At 36.6% G+C, this 12,845-nt stretch overlaps 1 protein-coding gene across 2 annotated transcripts; it reads left to right on the forward strand.

The window, feature by feature from the left end:
- The first annotated feature begins 1,722 nt into the window (after nt 1–1,722).
- On the forward strand, nt 1,723–12,783 carry acat1 (acetyl-CoA acetyltransferase 1). 2 transcript variants are annotated; one of them, XM_067432480.1, is made up of 12 exons: nt 1,723–1,877; nt 2,086–2,136; nt 2,231–2,348; nt 4,783–4,878; nt 5,018–5,118; nt 5,227–5,370; nt 5,541–5,691; nt 6,364–6,459; nt 7,142–7,255; nt 10,475–10,539; nt 11,621–11,778; nt 11,881–12,783. In XM_067432480.1, the coding sequence occupies exons 1-12, from the start codon at nt 1,806–1,808 to the stop codon at nt 11,999–12,001; spliced, it is 1,287 nt and encodes a 428-aa protein (XP_067288581.1). In that variant the 5' UTR covers nt 1,723–1,805; the 3' UTR covers nt 12,002–12,783. The 2 variants fall into 2 exon arrangements, with proteins under 2 accessions (XP_067288581.1, XP_067288582.1); XM_067432481.1 differs by having other exon boundaries at nt 1,737–1,877; nt 2,089–2,136.
- Nucleotides 12,784–12,845: the final 62 nt, after the last annotated feature.

Here is a 12,845-nt window from a genome sequence, read left to right on the forward strand (position 1 = left end):
TGAAAAGTGTTCGGCTGAACTATCGATGGCTGGACTGCTAAACATTCAAGCATTTTCCATGTGAAAAAGAAGTGTGCTAAGTTGTATTGAATGTGTACTTTTAGTGTACTTTTAATACACTAATAGTGCAATTTTAAAAGAATATATATATATATATATATATATATATATATATATATATATATATATATATATATATATATATATATATATATATATATATTAACTTTATGACTTTATTAACACACTTTAAGTGCCCTTTTAAAAATGCACTTTGTAATAGTAATTAAGTTTCACTTAAACATATTTTAATTAATTATGTTTGTCTAGTCTCTAGTGCTTTAAAGAAGTACACTTGTTTTGATTAATTATGATATACACATATTCAAAAGTGTTTAAGTGTATACTGTGTGCATTAATGCACTTGAAATGTATTTTTCTTCTAAACTTCAATATACTAGCTTTTACTGTATACACTCTAATCAGCTAATTACCTCAAAACACCTGCAAAGACCTTTAAATGGTCTATCAGTCTAGTTCTGTAGGCTACACAATCATTGGGAAGACTGCTGACTTCACAGTTGTCCAAAAGAACCATTGACACCTTGCACAAGGAGGGCAAGACACAAAAGGTCATTACAAAAGAGGCTGGCTGTTCACAGAGCTCTGTGTCCAAACACATTAATAGAGAGGCGAAGGAAAGGAAAAGATGTGGTAGACAAAAGTGTAGGGATATAGGGATACAGTAGGGATAACCGCACCCTGAAGAGGATTGTGAAACAAAACCCATTCAAAAATGTGGGGGAGATTCACAAAGAGTGGTCTGCACCTGGAGTCAGTGCTTCAAGAACCATTACTCACAGACTGGGTTTTAGCTGTCACATTCTTTGTGTCAAGCCACTCTTGAACAACAGACAGCGTCAGAAGTGTCTGGTCTCAAGACAAAAAGGACTGATGAAAGTAAATTTAGCATTTCCTTTGGAAATCAGGGTCCCAGAGTCTGGAGGAAGAGAGTAGAGGTACACAATCCATGTTGCTTGAGGTCCAGTGTGAAGTTTCCACAGTCATTGATGGTTTGGGGTGCCATGTCATCTGCTGGTGTTGATCCACTGTGTTTTCTGAGGTCCAAGGTCAACACAGCTGCATACCAGGGAGTTTTAGAGCTCTTAATGCTTCCTGCTGCTGACTAACTTCATGGAGATGCAGATTTAATTTTCTAAGGTACTAAGGTACAAAACCAAAAAGGTACTAATATGTACCTTTAAGGTACTGAGCGAGAGTGTGAGCGTGTCAAAATCAAATATTTAAACCTTTTATTAAAAGACACATTTTAGGTCAAATTATAGTATTTAGGCAAATTATAGTAACAGAATTAGCCTATAGAATATACTATTTTCCTAGTTAAAAGATGGGACATGAACGCCCTCTCAAATCAGAATTTTAATATAATAAGCTTGTAATCACGACATCAGAAGAGGGAAGTATAACATTGCCGAAGGTCGCATTAATCCAAGAAAACTTTTGCTATTCCACAAAAAAAAACTATACAAATATTTAAAAGATGTATTAAACCAAAATAGAGACAACAATTACATTTCTTAGAACTTTGTACGAGTATTTTAAATGAGATTTTTAAAGACTTTTCATGTTATTCACATAAACTACACTACCCACAATGCTCCGGGCCGTCGCCATGCCCCATGTGACGCAGACACACCTCTTACTGTGATTGGCTGGTCACTGCAAACGTAAACGTTCACTCCACTCATTCGGAGGTTTTGAAGGTGAAATTTGCTCTTCTGTGTATGCAGTTTTCCATCGCAATTATGACATCCAGTGCTCTTTACAGTACACGCACACACCTGTGCAGACATCTGGTGAGTTTGAACCAAGTGAATAGATATTGATAGCCGAACTTTGTCTCGAGACTTACGGCACATGCAGCATTTTGACTGCAGGCCTGTTTCATTATTTACCTTTTAAAACATTGCGCTCCACTTCATAAACTGTAGTTCATCCTTGTTGATATAAATGCTATAACCAGATATTATGTCAGCGGTTTCCCATTTTATGAATCTGTCTTAGCAGGCACATAAATATCTGAGCAGGACCTACAGCACACGACCATCTCTAAATGTGAGTAAAATGTTATGGGATTGGACCCAGAACTGCTTCTGTCAGGTGTGCATTCAGTTAATATGATATTCCTTTTGCATTTGTCTCTGAACAGGAAGTTGTCATCGTCAGTGCTGTCAGGACCCCGATCGGGTCTTTTAAAGGAAGCCTTTCAACAGTACCTGCCACCAAACTCGGTTCCATTGCTATTAAAGGAGCCATCGAGAAAGCAGGTAGAAATCTGAGACCAGTTGCATAAACATAACCATTGTGTTAAAAGTAGGGTAGGCAATGTGTTTTATAAACAGTCTTTGTTGTACTGCTTAAAACTCTGTTTACATAGTCTTAATGAAAAAAAATACAGAAGTAGTCTTAATAATGAAACATGCATATATATTCTGTGGAAGTTGCAGAACCAAAAAATGTTCATCCAATTGTTGCATTCGGTCCGAATGCAATGATATGATATCCTACCTACCTCAATGTATGTGCTTCTATACCTCTGTGCACTGTTGTTGATACAGTCACTTGGCGCTGTACACAAACAGCAGTCGTCTTTTACAGTTCCTCCTGAACCAAAAGCAAAATTACAAATTGAAAAAAAAAATTTGATGACTAACTTGTATGACTTAGCAGTTTATGCAAATGGCCCCTGATAATCTTAGGAGGAATTTATGTTTTTAATGTGATTATTGTTTTATATATAATAAAATGAAATATAATGATTTATATAGTCAAACCAAATTGTATTCAGACACCCCACATTATCACAGTTTATTTGGTATAATGCCAATTTAGGTCAACCAATGACTTAAGCAATGCTTCATTTAGTTTAGTCTTTAGTGTAAAAGGTCACATTACCAATTAAAGAAAAAAAACACTTAAAGCAAAACATGGTCAGGTCAAAGTGTCTGAATAATTTTGGGCCCACGTTTTTTTTAAAATCAATTTTACTGGTAGTTCACTGTATGGGGAATTTTTGGGTATAACGATTTACTTTTTGATATATATATAAATATTATATACATTTAATCAATCATTTAGCAGACGCTTTTATCCAAAGCGACTTACAAAAAAGAGGAGGGCAATAGAAGCAACGAAACAAACAAGGCCAACAACCTGTAAGAGCTGTAAGAAATCTCAATTAATTAGCACAGTACACAATTTTATTTATTTTTTTATTTATTTTTTTATAGCCATCTCCAACAAAAACTCACGTACGCAAAATACAGAACACTGGATTTTGATAGCGAAGATATCAACCCATTAGGACTAAGGCTGTTGCCCCAACTGTTGTCGTTAATGCGGATTCAGTGGCCCAATGGGTTGGTTTTGTATGGCATTCTAGCTAAACGCGCAGCAATAGCCATCTACAACATATAGATGGCTATATATATATATATATATATATATATATATATATATATACATATACATACAATTTTATTTTAAGGATATCATTATTTAATATAATTAATTTAATGATTTTATATAATATTGCATTTTATAATTATTAAAAACATTTTTTTTTTAAGTTTGGGTTTAGAGTAAATAGAAGAATACTTTTATTTAGCCAGTACGCATAAAATTGATCAAAAGTGACTTTAAAGACATGTATAATGCTATAAAATATTTCTATTCTAAATACATATTGTTTTTTAAACTTTGTATTCATTAAGAGACCTGAAAAAAAAATTGTTTCCATAAAAATATTAAGCAGTTGTTTTCAAAATTGATAATGATAATAAGTAATGATGTCTGAAGGATAATTATGACACTAGAAACTGGATAATGATGCTGAAAATTCAGCTCTTCATCACAGGAATTAAATTTTAAAATACACTCAAATAGAAAATGGTTATTTGGAATCATAATAGTATTTCACAACAGTTTTTCTATATTTCTGATCACATAAGCGCTATCCTGACAAGCCAGACCCACATCAAGATGTTTGGTCTGGAAACTCACCATTGGCAGGGCTCAATCCGAGGGGCGGGATAAACGGTTGTCTTTCAAACTCTCTCTTCACGTGATAGGATAGCGCTACAACCAACCAGAGCAACGAAGGTGAAGCAGAGCTCGTTGATAGATTAAACTTTCGCTGTATCCGGTCGGCAAAACTCTGAACACATCTTTCCTTTTTAAGAATGACTTCAGTGCCGTTCTTTGTTCTTTTCTCAGAGAAAAGCTTAACTCCAAGTCTTCCAGAGTCGCAGCCAAAGCTGATTCGAAAGACCGCCGTTCGCCAGCTTCTGTGTTTACTAGTTAAGTCCTGCCCACCGACTCTATGCGCGATGTGATTGGCCCGACCAGAGTTTGTCTTTTACAGCTCAGAAGTGTATTGAGAGTTTCTAGACGACACTCACGGCAGATTAGATTTGCTGCCGCTAGGGTGTGTCTAGATTTCTAGGCTACATAAACTCAGTATTGATGAGCATAAGAGACTCCTTTTAAAGTCGTACAACCTTTATAACAACCAAATCGAATAACAACCTTTAAATCAGAAAGGTGTTTTATTTGCCTGTGTAATAAATGCCACTTAGTTTGATATTTTGTTATTTAATGTAGTTATATTCATGAAATAAGTTTAGTTAAATCTACATTTTAATTAGTCTTATTCTATCTGTCAAAAGGCCTCATGTTAGGAGGTTTGCATGTCATCTACAGGAATCCCTTTGGAGGAGGTGAAGGAAGTCTACATGGGCAATGTGTTGCAAGCAGGAGAAGGACAAGCACCAGCCAGACAAGCTGTTCTGGGTGCAGGTCTGCAATTAGTTTTCTTCTTTAGAAGTTTGTGCTTTACCTGGGGGGAATTTACAAACGCAGCTTCTCAAAGAGAAGTTTTGTTGTTAGTGTTGGTTTCGCTGAGCATTGTGTGATGTTTGTTGTCTTCCTCATGCAGGTCTCCCTCTGTCCACGGAGGCAACTACCATCAATAAAGTGTGTGCCTCTGGGATGAAGTCCATCATGATGGCTGCTCAGAGTCTCATGTGTGGCCATCAGGTAGTGCGGAGGACACGTTACAAAAGATTTTGAAGTGCTGTATGTAAAGGATTGAGCTTTTAGCAGGCTAATGGAGCAAAATTAGTAAATCTACATGATGTCTTCCAGGATGTGATGGTTGCTGGTGGAATGGAAAGCATGTCTCAGGTTCCATATGTCATGGCCAGAGAAGCGCCCCCTTATGGTGGAGTGAAGATAGACGATCTAATTGTTAAGGATGGTTTGACGGACGTCTACAACAAATTCCACATGGCATGTACATTTATTATTAACCAGTAAGACTGATTGCATAATAGCTTAGCCTGATAATAAGTATTGAGTGAATAAAGTTGTGTGGAAACATTAGACAACCAATGTATTGTACATAGAACACTGGAGAGGACGTGATTGTGTAAAACGCCTCCATATTTCCCTATGTTTAGGGAAACTGTGCTGAAAACACAGCCAAGAACAGCAGCATCTCCAGGGAAGAGCAGGACGCATTTGCCATCAACTCCTACAGCCGCAGCAAATCAGCGTGGGAGTCTGGCATCCTGGCCAAGGAAGTGGTTCCTGTAAGCATCCCTCAGAGAGGTTGGTTTCACTGCTCTAGCAGTTCAATTCCTTATCATTCACAAAGAATTCACTATTATGAGCTAAAAATATGTAGGGGTGTGTCGATACACTTACTTCACAAGACGATACACGATATTGTGTTTAAAGAGAATTTTCCTGAATACCAGTTGCTCCATAAACAATTAATTAACATTGCCACTTACATTCTAGATGCAATATTGAGTGTTTTGTTCAATTTCATCTGCGAAAATAGATCCAAACAAAGATTCCAAGCAACAAGGTTCCAAACAGCAGAACCATAACGATATCTCACAGCAACAGTGTGCGTTACTGAATGATTCAGTGTTTGGAAGAATCGGTTGAATCAAAGATTCAATTACCTGTTTGCAAATGATTGCGGCCCTGTCCCAAATGGCACACTTCATGTACACTCTCGGTCTTATGGACTTACAATGGCCGCTGCGTGCACGTGTCCGTTAAGTCCACGAGACTGCAGAGTGTCCCATTTGTTATTTTAGGTCTCATTGCGTCACAATAATGTTCTGTTTGACACTGTGAAGCTGCTTTGACACAATTGTGATTGTAGAAGCGCTATATAAATAAAGTTGATTGATTGATTGTATGTATATATGTGCTGCATAAATAAAATGCACCATGATTGTGATTAAAATATGCACTCTCGCTGCTCAGGAAAACCAGACATTGTTGTGAAGGAAGATGAAGAGTATAAGAAGGTTGACTTCAGCAAAGTCCCCAAACTGAAGACTGTGTTCCAGAAAGAGAACGGTACAAGATTATCACTTCATTAGCCCTTGTGAAAAAGTCTGCATAACTTTACAAAAATGCAAGTGTTCTTCAAATCTTAAAAGTATATTTTAAAAAAATGCTTGCAGATGATAAAGTATTCCTGAAATAAAAGTAAAGGCCACTTAAGTCTACTTAAAGAGAGTACACTTTCTTGGTTGTTTTTGAAAAGTGCAGAATGTAATATTGTTTAATTAAAAGTTATGCTGTACATTTTCAATCACTGTCTTTTTTTGTTTTATTTTGATGTTTTTTGACGTAACATTGAAGCACATGTGAAGTACTTGATTGTAATTTTAACTGTTGTGTGTTAAATTATATTAGATTTAAAGTTAATATCTTTTAAATGTACTAAATTGCAACTCCATCATTACAAATGTGTAGTTGCAAATATATTTTAGTTAACCAGGAATACTTGCCAGTACATTCAACAGTACACTTAAGCCATATTTCAGAGACAATAGAATTATAAACGTACATATTGTAGGCCAAAAATCACTCTATAATTCACATAATTACATTTTTTCTAAGAAATTAACATTATTCTGTTTGCACCTTAGTATATAATTTGCAAGTATAGTAGTTCTTAAAAAGTACTCTATACTTTGAGGAGAATAAAGAAGTGTTTTCATTTAAAAAGACAAGCAGACCTTTGTGTTTGCAGGCACCGTGACTGCAGCCAACGCTAGTACTCTGAATGATGGAGCGGCTGCTCTCGTGCTCATGACAGCAGATGCAGCAAAGAGGCTCAACGTCACACCGCTTGCAAAGATTGTTGGTGAGGCAATACACACCTGTTTAAATCATTTTATGGTGTATTCTATTGTGATGACAAATATTGCGATGATTAGGATAACAATTTATGTAGGAAGGTTTTTAAATGGATACTCCACCACGTTTTCAAATTAAACTGTTATTCCCTTAACTAAGACGAGTTGATACAATCCTCCCTCACATCTCCCCCTCACTCTCTCATTTCTGTCAGTAGGAGGAGGGTTCCTGTGGTGTTGAGCAACTACAATTTGGATAGTGGATAAATTGTAATGAAAAATAAATAAAATTAAATAGCTAAAGTAAATCTTAAGTCGGAGTGCATTTGTCTATTCATTGAATGTTCAAAATATTAAATCTTTATTTAGAAAAAAATACACATTGGTTGGCCTATTCAAGAGCATACATCAGCAAATACATATGTTGAGGGGAATAGGGCATTATTAATATCATGTAATGTGCTAGAAATGGGCAAACCACTATCAGTGAGTCTGCCCGGGGGGTGGGGGCACCGCCACGCCAGGTAGTGTCCTACATTGTCCCTCAGAAACATACCCCTTGTCCCCCCTTGGGCTTATTAGCAGGTGGTCATCCTAGGGGGAAGGATTTTTCAGGCGTTACTTTTTACTGCGCCGAGTCGAAATACTCTCAAAAGTGCTATTTCGCCATACATTATAGTTCCATTTTAACCCACTAAGAAAAGTGCCACGTTTTATTTTGTCACCATATTAGGTAATTCAACTATTCGTGTAACTGTATTTAAATAGGGAAAACGTGGAGGTGTTTGGTCGCTTCTAACTTGATCTCTGTTTGGTACCATAGTGCAGCGGTTTTCAAACTGTGGTCCGGGGACCCCCAGGGGTCCTCCAGAAGGTTCTAAGTGGTCCCCAGAAAATTTCAGAAAATAAAAAGACAAAGACAAAATGTATAAAGTCTACTGTAACTCTTTTATTTCTAAATATTTATCTCCTTTCTTGCTGTACTTTCTATAATTGTATATGTTTGTGTCTTATCTTTAGTGAGTTTTTCTCACTAGTCTCCTTTGTTTTGCTTACTGGGGTTGTAAGGCAGTATTCTTAAGTGAGCTGCTTGCATACATTTATTGTGAAAGTTACTTACACAAATCATTTTTAATTGAAAATGTTCTTCTTTGGGTTTATACATCTAACAAGAAATATAGTCAGTTTAAGTTGGGAAACTATATGTTGTATTTATAAGGTCACACTAACTATTTATCTAATAATATTTTTTCTAACATGAAAAAAGGATTTTAGAAAGGGGGTCCCTCATAAAGGTTCATCATATGTGGGGGTCCCTGGCATCATAAAGTTTGAAAACCCCTGCCATAGTGGATGAACTGAGCTTATTGGGCTAAGTTAAATGGTATCAGAATGTCACCACGTGTCAGAGCGATTAAGTGCACGCACTGAGACGAGAGAGGTATGTATTAACTTGTTTTAGTTGAGGGAATAACATAGTTTAATATGAATCCTATTTTATTTGTATCTACCTGAATTCTTTCTTGAACAACTACCATTTTGAAGGCAATTTATAATTTAATGTAAAACATTTAAATAATCAACAGTCAAAGTAAAAAGTGCAAATAAAAAAACATATTTTTTATATCTAAAAATAGTTTGCTAGCCTGCATGCCAGCCAAACTTAGCCCCGCCCACAACATTTGACTAGATATTCTGACTAGAATTGAGTATGTTAACTTCAGGTTAAGTGTTTGCAGGAAAGAACACAAAATTTACAAGCATAAAGACAAAACTCCCCTGAATATTCTAAGATATTAAAATACATGTAATTTTAAAATAATTTAAAGTATATTATCTTATACTTTAGATCTCTGAAGATCTTCTAAATCTCTGAAGTTTTAGCTCAAAATACCCACCAGACAATTTATTGTAGCCTATCAAATTCCCCCTATTTGGGTGTGCGCAAAAAAACATGGGTTTTGTGTGTGTCCCTTTAAATGCAAATGAGCTACTGCTCCCCGCCCCCATTCCAGTGACTCCTTTACACGAGCTTCGGATACAACATCAACAACAAAACTAATCTCACTCAGCCAAAATGTCAGAAATAACCAGTTGTGGAGTGCAGCCTTACATGTTTGAACCGGAGTCAGAGACAGATGAAAGAGGTTGCTACTTTTAGACTGCACCTGGACGTCTGAATGCTTAGTGGATACATTAATGGAACGTTAGTTGTTACATTGATTCAACTCATCATTGTAACATTGAACTCATCACCTAGCATGAACCGTCATGTTGATCTATAAATTGTTGTATAGGTGTATATCAACACCTTGGTATTTACTTTTAAAAATGTACAATTATGAATGTAAAGTTGGTATGGAATAGTAACAATACACTTTCATACTGTTGAAAAAATATAGTTAAACGGTCGGTTCACCCAAAAATAAAAATTCTGTCAATAATTACTTACCCTAATGTAATTTGACAACCGTAAGACCTCCGTTCATTTTCAAAACACAAATGAAGATATTTTTGTTGAAATCCGATGGCTCAGAAAGGCCTTCATTGACACCAACGTCATTTCCTCTCTCAAGACCCATAAAGGCACTAAAGACGTTGTTACAAAGCCCATCTCACTACAGTGATTCTACAATAATTTTATGAAGCGACGAGAATATTTTTTGTGCACAAAAAGAAGTGAAATAACGACTTATAGTGATCAGTTTATCGATTCATAAATCGGATCACCAATGTCACGTGATTTCAGTTTGACACGTGATCCAAATCATGAGACGATACACGGATTCATAGCCAGTCGAAACTTTGTTTTGAAATCGGCCCATCACTATATAAGTCGTTTTGTTTTGTGTGCACAGAAAGTATTCTCTTCACTTCATAAAATTATTGTAGAACCACTGTAGTGAGATGGACTTTTTAACGCCGTCTTTAGTGCCTTTATGGGTCTTGAGAGAGGAAATGACATAGGTGTCAATGAAGGCCTTTCTGAGCCATCGGATTTCAACAAAAATATCTTAATGTGTGTTCCGAAGATGAACGGAGGTCTTACGGGTGTCGAATGACATTAGGGTAAGTAATTATTGACAGAATTTTCATTTTTGGGTGAACTAGCCCTTTAAGTTGGTTGCATTGCTACTAATAGTTATGCATATGCCCAATTTTGTAAGAAAATGCTTTTTTCTGGCTTTTTCTACACATTTTGACCACCATTTTATGTTAATTCACAGCTTTTGCTGATGCCGCTGTCGCCCCCATCGACTTCCCCATTGCTCCAGCCTTTGCAATCCCTAAGGTGAGCTAATATAATTGGGATAAGTGTTATTTCAAAACCGTATTAGAACGGTTTTTTTTTACCATTGTAGCCAATCAGCAGGTAAGGGGCGTGTCTACTATTGATGGTGAGAAGAGCGCTCGCTCTCGCTCTGTGTACGTCATTATTCCAAACACACGAGTCACACATGACGGACATTAGCCGACAACTAGCCTAATATATGCTGCTTGACTATGCTCGTGTGTCATGTTCACTTGTTAGTCCACTTGCGATCGTATTGTGGCTCACTTCAGCGATGATAAAGACCCGTTAATTTCCACACTGTATGGAGCATCTAAATCTCCTCACTGTGTGCTTCACGCATCAGCTCACACAATGTCTCCGACAAGTAAGATACTATACTCCTAATATATGTTTGTTTCCTCTTTTCATGATCTATATAACCCTTATCCAGTCATAATTGTAATATGTTGTTAGCTGGACTGTCGTGCTTGTGTTCTATAGAGTTGTTCATGAGAACATTTTGATCGCTATCTCTAATCTTGTCATAATTGTAATATGTCATTAGTTGGACTGTCGGCTCGTGCTATAGAGTTGTTCATGAGAATGGTTTGTGATTTTTATGATCGCTATGACTCTAATCTTGTCATAATTGTAATATGTCGTTAGCTGGACTGTGTGCTTGTGTACTATCGAGTTGTTCATGAGAACGGTTTGTGTGTGTTTTTGTGATTGCTGTAACTCTAATCTTGTCATAATTGTAATATGTTCGTTAGTTGGACTGTCTTGCTCGTGTACTATCGAGTTGTTCACAGGAACAGTTTGTGTTTTTGTGATTGAAGGGATGACTTTTTCATTGAATATTCGACCTGGATTAGATACACAGAGATTCTGCCATAGCTGTTGATGCCTCTGGGTTTACGTATGTGTGGGGCGGCGCTATCTAAATAGGAGCAAGACCCTTTTGGGGGTAGGGGCGTGTTTGTTGTGGTGATTTGAAATATCAACAACGGTTATCAGATAGCACTTACCCCACCTTTAATTGCTAAGCAGAAGTGTTTTTGAAGTCATTCAGCGTAGTAACATCTATTATGTTGTGCAGATCCTGAAGGCGGCCGGTTTGAAGAAAGAAGACATTGCCATGTGGGAGATCAATGAGGCCTTCAGTGTTGTGGTGCTGGCCAACATCAAGATGTTAGACATCGACCCCGACAAAGTCAATATCAACGGAGGAGCAGTTTCCCTCGGACATCCAATTGGGTAATACAATCAACGTCCTTCTCATGCATCACTGTTCACTACATTGACATACTGGAATTAGATTTGTGTGATAATTAATGTGCCGGTTTTGCGATTTTCTAGAATGTCAGGGGCGAGAATCGTAGGACACATGGTGCATAATCTGAAATCGGGACAGTATGGACTGGCCGGAATCTGTAATGGAGGAGGCGCCGCTTCTGCCATTCTAATCCAGAAATTTTAGGATTTGAGATTCCACTTAAAACTTGACAACAATTGTGTTTGATTCGAACTTTTGACCAGATTCTTCATGCTTACATCCTTAATTTGAGTGTGCTCTCTTGTTCCCCCTCCAGAAAAGGTCAGTCTTGTTTTAGTTTTTTTATAAAATAGGGAGGGGAAATGATCAATGCTCATATAATACAAAGTTCTCAATTGGTAATCAAATGGTAATATTTATTCTGTGCACTTATTGCATATATTGTTGCGTGTTGTCATTCTAAAAATAATGATGATAATGTTGCAATGAAAGGGTTTAGAATTGTTAATCTGTAATTGCAATAAAAGATTGTTCTATTGATTGTTTTTGTTAGTGCTGAATGTGATGAATATACTAGGCCTAATGCAATTGCCCTGAATGAACACCAGATGGCGGACGTATCTTGAGCTCTGCTTGCTGATGGAGCCTTTTCACAGACTGTTAAGATGCATTTCTGCAATTATTAACATTGTGGACTATATAAGTTTACATATGATGACTTCAGTTTCTGAGAACCCTGGAAATGTGAAACCGGTCTAGTGAGGAAGTTTTGACCGACATGACTAGCAGTGACCTGAAAATAAGTTATAAATTGAACAAAGAGTTACTGAATTGTTGAAAGCTGCAGATAAATATAGGCATGAGTGGTACTATGGACAACGCATAATTGAAGATTTTGTTTGGGTATTGAAAAAATGTAATACTTTGTCATACAAAGAAATTATGAACATGCAAAACTATTAAATTTAAATATTATTAACCAGTTATATTGGAGGCAATGTATGCTGTTTCTTGTGAACTTTGTTTTTCTATAAAAAATGTAGCATAT

Source organism: Pseudorasbora parva, chromosome 23 (genome assembly GCF_024679245.1).
Source record: "Pseudorasbora parva isolate DD20220531a chromosome 23, ASM2467924v1, whole genome shotgun sequence".
Taxonomy (NCBI): Eukaryota; Metazoa; Chordata; class Actinopteri; order Cypriniformes; family Gobionidae; genus Pseudorasbora; species Pseudorasbora parva.